This window comes from Gavialis gangeticus, unplaced genomic scaffold (genome assembly GCF_001723915.1).
Source record: "Gavialis gangeticus isolate Ggan-Ray unplaced genomic scaffold, GavGan_comp1, whole genome shotgun sequence".
In the NCBI taxonomy this organism is placed as follows: domain Eukaryota; kingdom Metazoa; phylum Chordata; order Crocodylia; family Gavialidae; genus Gavialis; species Gavialis gangeticus.
The window spans coordinates 14,864,735-14,872,651 of record NW_017729018.1 but is presented as its reverse complement, the minus strand read 5'-3'; the positions used below and the strand labels follow the sequence as shown (position 1 = coordinate 14,872,651).

Below are 7,917 nucleotides of genomic sequence, written 5' to 3'. Positions count from 1 at the left end.
AAGCAAGGCAATAAGAGATACAAAATTTATCTTTTGATGACACCAAATGCCCACGTTTTCCTACAGGAGGCAAAGGAGGCAGCCAGGCACTCTTGCACTGACCTCCTTCATAGCAGTCAATTCTGTATTTCTCTCTTATGCCTCCTTGAATCAGCTCTCCTTTCATAGGGAATTGTCCTCGTCTCTCTTCTCTGCCCCACACACCCCACTTCCCTTCCTTGATACCTCAGATTGTTTCTATTATCTTTCACTGTATAATTTCTGACCCTGGTTTGGGTAAGAGGGAGCAGCACACAGCCTCTGTGTGCACCTGTAGCACTACCATCATTTTGGTATCATTCTCAAATCTCTTCTTCATGAAGTCTGTCATTCAATTTGCTTTAACTACCTACTCCGTATTGAGCAATTGCCTGCCTGTGCCACATAGTCCAGAATGAAAGCCAGCTCTCCTTCCTGAGAAGCAATGATGTAGAGCCAGTCAATGTGTGCAGTTCCTACAAGGTGCACTACTTTGGACTTGTCTCTGCTGATCCTAATCTGACACTGTGTTATCCTGTTCCTTAGTTTGGATAGGTCTTTGCAGGCAACCACCAAACTTCTTTCGTCTTAGCTAAGGTAAACACTTTCCTGATAAAGAAGACCTGTGAGACAGATTGTAGTCAGTGTGGAGTACAACGTACAAGATCTTAACAACCAAAAGATTACCTTGGTACAATCTTAGAATGCATGGTAGCTACCAGTGTTCCAGTGTGGGGCTGAAAGGCTGGCACAGCCTCATCCGTGTACATGCCTCCATTCTGTCTGTGGTTTAAACTGACCAAGTCAGTCATTACAACCAAACCTGTTTCCTAGACAAAAAAGACCCCAACAATAATCATTCAGCATGTTCCCAGGAGGACTTTCCTGATGGCCTCAGCTTCAAAGCACTTATAGAGGAAAAACTTGTTTGAACCTTATGGGATTGCTTAAGTTCTACGGAAAAAAATAGTTGGCAACATAAAAAATATTTGAGCATTTTAGAAGCGGGAACTCTGCAGTTAATTCTGGGACTTTTTGGGAAATTCCTTTTCCCAACATCTAACACAAGTGGGCATGTTCATAATTTTCAGGTAATTGCAGGTGGACAGTTAAGCAGAAATAGGTTTTAAAAAATCCCATACTGTTCCTAGAAAGTTAGATCGCTGGTTCTAACTCAAGTTTATCCTTCCGTAAAAAAAAGTTACTAGCATGTGCACTCTCTCTCCCATCGTGGCAATTACCAGCAGGCAGTTACCTTGAATAAGATATCCAATTTCTTTAGGGACTCCAGAAATAATTGCAGCTTTAAACAGTCTTATAATAATAATTTTAAAAAGATATTAAGGGACAAGAAAAGTTTCTGCTGGCTCTGGCTACTTCATTGCATTTATATTTATGATACATATGAGTGCGATCCTGATGTTGAGGCCTGAGGCATCTCCCACAGCTCTGCTCATCCACCAAAGGAAATACGTACTTTATTATAATTTAGATTCACATTTGTTAATTATTAGATATCATCCACATACTGCTACACACATTCATAGTGATTTCTCACCAAGGCTACAGACCCTGCCTCAAGAACGTACACCCTGGAGAGAAAGAACAACATCACAGAGAAAATGGGAGGAGGAAGGGCTCCTGCAGAAATGGATTTCAGAAGAAATGTGGGAAGAATTGGTGGGGAAAAGGTGAAAAAACATTGGTAAATGGGGCACAAGGATGCAGAGGGTGAAGGCAACCTGAAAGAAGCACACACACAAGTAAACAGAAAGAATTAAAGGGAGCAGTACACCAAGAGGGCAGTGAGAAGCATAGCATAGACAGAACTAAGGAATTAAAAAAAGAGACCTAGGCAGAGATCAGATTATGTATCACCATGATGTGGAGGACAAAGAGACAGGAAACCAGAAAAGGACAGAGTAAGTGGCCTCTCCTAGAGCAGCAGGAGAAGAAGGGAACAAGCTAACTTAGAAAATGTACCTGTTAAAGAGGTCTAGGTATATCACATTTGGTGCAAAAAAAGAGCAGAGAAAACATGAAGCAAATGGAACTGTGTTAACAGGTAAAAAAAAAATCTAAGGGATTAATTGTCAATTTATTAAAAAATTGCAATGCTGGCGATCCACACATAGTAACAACAGGCCAGTGCATGAGAACAAGAATCAAGAGAAGCTGGATAGTTTGTTTTCAAAGTCAAAGCTGAGAAAACTGTACACAGTCAAGAAAGACAAAAGAAATTTTAGTTTTCTAAATTTGTTCTGGTTTAATAATTAAAGAAAACCCAGTTAACAGAATTATTTAAATGTGCTAACCTTAAGTAATAATACAAACAGAGATTAGAAGAGAATGTAACTGACCTCCAAACAGATGGAGCTAACAGCTGCCAGCAAAGGGACCAGGGGAGCGAGTTTAAAGGATTTTCAAGGGCTGTTCTAATAGAGTAAACTCATATTTTTTTCCACAGCTATTCAAGGCTCCAGGGAAAGCCCCATGTTCAAATCCATTTCCACCCTCTTTGCTTTTCCCTTGAAGACCATTGCAGACTAAGCCTTCATGGCCTCACCCGGCAATAGAAAAATTTGTTGGGCACTTGCCTGATTTTTGGGAGAGCCGGTTTGGATTTTTTTAGTCAATTTGAGTTCTGGCCTTCCCCTTGGTGCTGACTAGGGTCAGAGTACATTTGTTTAAAGTACTCAAGGGAGTATAGCACTCTTTTTGCAGAACCTTCTATTTTGAGAAATCAGCTCCCAGGCTATCGTAATGATGAGACAAACCTCTTCCTCCCATGTGAAACATAAGTCCCACAAAACTCCAAGAAAAAGTCAAATTTCTCACTGATCACTTGGGAATAAAAGCTGAATGAACTTCAGACATCTCCTAGAGCAGAGAACGCTGACTTTGTATGCACAGTACATCCAGCAGTGAAGCAGCTTGCAAAGTTTGTATGATCTCTTGAGTAGTTTACATCAAGATCTCACATTCTGCTCCTGTTCCCTGTCCAGATGCAGGTAGTATTAATCCAAACTTACTTTGGTCTCTTCTTGTTCCTTAGCAGGTAAAGTAGAACAGTAAGGCTTATTTTAAGAGTGTCTCATTTCATTACAGCAAGAGGCATGCAAACTTCTTGTCAGTGTCAACAAGGAGAGGCATTATATTATCACCTCAAGTCAGTAGGACGCAACAGATTTCATGCAGATTAGTGGTTCTCATGAGCAAATTCATCTTAAAAGGCTGTATTAAAAGAATCTTCAAACCTTTTCTAATTCAAGCAGTCCCTGAAAATGTTCCCTAGAAGTACTCCTCCTACAAAGCAGGAGCTTCTGCTAATTATTTCTGATCTTCCACTCTTCCCCTAAGCATGCACATAGCACTGAATTGCTGAACTTCTCATGGACCAGACTCTTCAAAAAGCTCAGCACTTACAGCTTTGTTGTGACAGTTATGGCCCTAACAGAACACACTGCACTTTCTGAGAATCTGGACTAAGGTGTTAAAACAGTGGTTGTTTAGCAATGTGAATGCATCACACAGACACTTGACAGAGAAGCTAGACTGGGACAAGAGTCCTTCTCACCGTAAATGCAAAGCGGGCATCTTTGGTGATATCCCAATGCCAGGGGAAGACAGAGGAGCGACGGCGCCTGCGTGAAGACATGCCTGGCCACCAGAAGTGCCCTTCCTCCTTGGGAGTCCCAAAGGCATCTGACACATCATACTCTGCAAGCTCCTGGAAAACCTGTGCAGAGAAGGCAGATATTGCTGTCCCTTCCCCAAAGCCAAAGATGTTTTTCTGCAGATCCCTCTTCAGGCAGAGGACAGGTGATTATGCTACAGGGAGAAAGGAGACACTGGTACCTTGCACCTCCTCTCACCTGAGTAGAGGTCAGCTGAAAACCTGTCTTAAGAAGGTAGACGCTCTTATCCACGGTTGCAATGCAGACACAACTTCCTGTCGCAGCTTTAACTTTGATGTGCACAACATCACCAGGCCTGGTCTCATTTGTTGAAAGTGCCACCGAAACCTGGATAGTTGGAAAAGAAACAAACCCATCACCTGGCATAATGTTTAGAGTGTAAAACCACAAAGAGAAATAAGGGAGGCCAACTGTTCCTTTACACTGGCAGTGTTGCCGATACCTGGTTTTCAAAGGAGGACTTGACAGCAAACTGAAGACTGTCTGTGACCCCTTCTCCATTTTCCCTGACGTAATATACCAGTAGACGGCCCAGAGGAGCCATGTTATGAGCTACTGAGAAATGGAGGAAGGTCATGCAGACTTCAACCTCTGCTGTAGGGGGGGTGGTAGGTGCTAGAAGACAAATTATACAAAGAACAAAGTCACTTGTCAAAATCAGTCTCCCCCTACCCTATCCCAAAAGGTTACCAGGCCCAGTAGCCCACTCCCCACCCAGTCTTCTGGCAGTGCTTCCAAGCTCAACATCTTCTCCTCCTATCTGCCTTGCACACCATGCAGTTATCAAGACGCCTATTCTCCATCCCCACCCATACATAAACTATCAGACCCAGTATCTTTCCTTCAGCCTGTGGACATGGAACAAGGTCCCACATGATCCCCTCAAACCTGCACAATAAGACTCACCTCCTTTCCCTCCTCAACCTGCACACATTAGCAGAACAACCCACACCTTCTTCCCAACTTACACTCACACTCAGTCAGATCCAGCATGTTCCCCATACTTCTAAATGATATCAAAATCAGCATCCCCCACCATGCCACCTCAATGGTCATCAAGCCCAGGGCTTCCCAAACTCTAAAACATGGTGGGGAGGAGAAGATATATCATTTGGAAGAGAACTTTAGAAAAATCAAAGTTTTCATAAAATAGTTACTCCTTCCCTGCAAGGAGACTCTGTGCCCTTACAGAAGGGTATCAGATACATCAAGGAACATCTCAAAACTTCAGCAAGAAGGTTTGTTCCAATCAAGGAGGTAATCGTCACCGGATGAGAACAGTTACCACTTCTGTTGCTAGCTACTAACCTGTTCCTGGGACATGAGTGACATGGATGCTCTTATCAAAGGTGGCTCTTTTGCTCCTTTGCTGGGAGAAGTTACTAGGCTGCAGCCCTGAAAGGACAATGTTACCTCGCGATGCCACTTCATAATGTAGAGTGAAATTACATGGACATGTAGACTTCACTCCAATCCGGGCCTCCTCTCCCACCTGTACAAACAGATGCAGCAGCCAGGAGTCAGGTTCATCAAAATATAAAGTTTCAGGCCCTTATTACTTATAAGGCACTGAAATGCACTCTGGAAAGAACAGAACGCATAAAACAAGGTTGTTCTCAACAGGAGCTCAGAAGGAGATAAAGAAGCCATTACATTTGCACTAATCAGTTTGATGTAGCTCCCCACAAGACAAGAGAGGCCTGTGAGAAGCACTTGGTTTCCTGCAAGTTGAACAGGAGGACAGGATGGGCTGGGAGGGCCAAATGGATTAGTGAAAGCAATAAAAGAATCTCTGGAATCCTGAGGGTTAAGCCCTTTGCTGTAAAGCAGCTGTCAGAGTGGGTTGAATTTGAGGACACCCCATTATTATGTTCAGATCTCTAACTGGAGAGCATGGCAGGGGAAGGGCTCACACAAGCTTTGCTGTTTAACTGAGATTACATGTGGTGGCTATTGTAATTTGCAGGAACTAATTAATACATAATCAACCCAGTCCAAAATAATCAGGAAAACCTGAACCAGGAAGAAAACTTTCAAATTACATGGGCCTCAGCGTTTGTTTACAAAACTGCCTCTCAACGGGCCACAGAGACAGGCATGAGAACCGCTTCCCTTCTGCATTGTTCCACAATGTCATTATTGGGATGGTAGATTTCCCCTTTCATAGCACTATGAAGCAGCTCCATGTGCTCTCTTCCTTGCCCATTTGAAGTATAACAGGTCCAATTACTGCTGAAAGCAGAGTAAGAATTCTGAATCCCTATGAAGTGGAGAATCTTCATTCCTACCATGCACGCATGGTGCAAGCCAAAATGATGGCACAGGGAAACAAGAACCCACCAAATGGTTAAACACAGCGAGAGTGCAGAAGAGTCTGAAAAAGTGCCTCATGATGTTAAATATTCAAGGCATTAAGAATGCCTTAGAGCCAAGTGATGAAACTGTTCATAAAAAAATGAAGCTAATTGGAACACCCAGTAAGAGCTGGGGAAATGGTTCCCACATCAGCTGGACACCCAACTCCCAGCTTTCCCACAGCAGAATTAGTGCTAATCAGGTTATAATAAGAACAATATGTTCAGATTAGTGGTGTTTAATCCCCTTTCCATACCTCAGAAACCTTGTAAAAGATTAATTAGTCATTAAACTGCCATGAAACACAATGAAAAAAACCCTCATTTGGCAATGCCGACCTTAAACCTCTGCCTATCATACCTGCTGATAATGTAATAGTAAGTTAGTTATAGGCAGCACCAAAACCCAAAATGGATTATAAAGCACATCTCACATCCCCTCTAGGATGGAGAACAGTAACTCAGTACAACAAGAAGGGTGGGAAATTCTGGCCAAGAAAGTCATGAAAACTTTTGCCTACAGCAGAAGAGAGAGTACCCTTCTCCAAAAGAAAAATACGGCAGGCCCAGTCTGTTTACCTCTGAGACCCAAATAATAAACTGATCCTACAGGGATTTGAACTAGTAGTTCCAAAGAGACTAGATCATTCCAATCCGGGCTTCAAGATGATTTAGTTAACCACTATCACTGGACTTCAAAACAGTCAGCATTTGATTGAACCAATATCTTAATAGCATTTAGACACTCTTATTATCCAGTTAAAATGGCATATATATAAATGGGAAAAGGGGGAAAAGGACTTGTTTATGATCTGTGCTATTGAATCTAATAAGGTCTCTACTGGAGAGCCAACTCTAAACTACAGAGAGGATGGGACATGCCCAGCATTAGGGAGGGCATTCAGCACTAAAGGTTACACGTGCTCTGGGGTGAGGGGCAGATGCTTTAATTGAAGCAGCTCTCAGGAGCTGCTCTAATTAAAGTGCCCGCAGCATCTCATGTATTCAGTGTCCCACACTTCAAAATGGTAGTAGAGACACTTTAACTAAAGCTCATTTGACTAGAGTGCATTCTAATTAGAATGTGTCAGAGCAGGCATCGGGCCCTAAGGTGTTTCATGGTTCATATCTAGGGACAATTCAAACACAAACTAAGCTTTTATCCATATGTGAAATGGATACAATCATAGGCCACAGGCCCAAAATATGGAGACGAATCAAAATATTTCATCAGAACAACAGGCATCACCATAATGAAACATGTAGCCACCTTACCTGGAAAGGTTTATTTGGTGCTTGGAGCTGGATGTGGCACTTACTAGGTGAGTACCAGCTGCTTATAGACAAGTAGTTTGGCAGATACTGATCCCCTGCTGGTCTTCCATCAATTGCTGTCACTTTAGTCTTAAAGAAAGATGCATCTGAACGTTATTCACAGGTAGAAAACTGGGCTTCTGTCCCTCACACCTCCTTGCCTCCACCCACACTCCATCCACTATTGCTACCACATTGTTAACTTAATACTGAGATGATGCTCTCCAGGTTTCTACTTAGACATTCAATACTCACTCCTGCCTGGGGGACTGGATTTGGCCTGCCTACTTAGCAGACAGTTCTATCTATGATTACCAGTCCTCCAGGCAACAGGGAATTAGATAGAAAAAAAACTCATGCAAAGCTAAAAGCTTCCCACTGTCAGTGACTGATTTACCATTTTTAGCACCAATTCATACAGTGCACATTTGACAAGATTAGCTGTATTAAAGCCCATTAATCCAATAAAGAGCTTCCACCCACCTCTAGCCAGACGTATTGGGCAGCTGTAGGAATGGAGGGGATTTCAAACT

General features: G+C 42.7%; 1 protein-coding gene across 1 annotated transcript in view; it reads right to left on the bottom strand.

Annotated features, from left to right (window-relative positions):
• Positions 1–7,917, bottom strand: part of CPAMD8 (C3 and PZP like, alpha-2-macroglobulin domain containing 8) — a gene marked incomplete at its 5' end in the record, with an annotated part of 77,585 nt that overhangs the window by 49,614 nt on the left and 20,054 nt on the right. Inside the window, 7 exons of the mRNA XM_019513183.1 lie at positions 706–848; positions 3,596–3,757; positions 3,894–4,043; positions 4,159–4,331; positions 5,025–5,208; positions 7,346–7,474; positions 7,868–7,909. Of these exons, the coding sequence (XP_019368728.1) occupies positions 706–848; positions 3,596–3,757; positions 3,894–4,043; positions 4,159–4,331; positions 5,025–5,208; positions 7,346–7,474; positions 7,868–7,909 (983 nt within the window). The remainder of the gene's footprint in view (positions 1–705; positions 849–3,595; positions 3,758–3,893; positions 4,044–4,158; positions 4,332–5,024; positions 5,209–7,345; positions 7,475–7,867; positions 7,910–7,917) is intronic.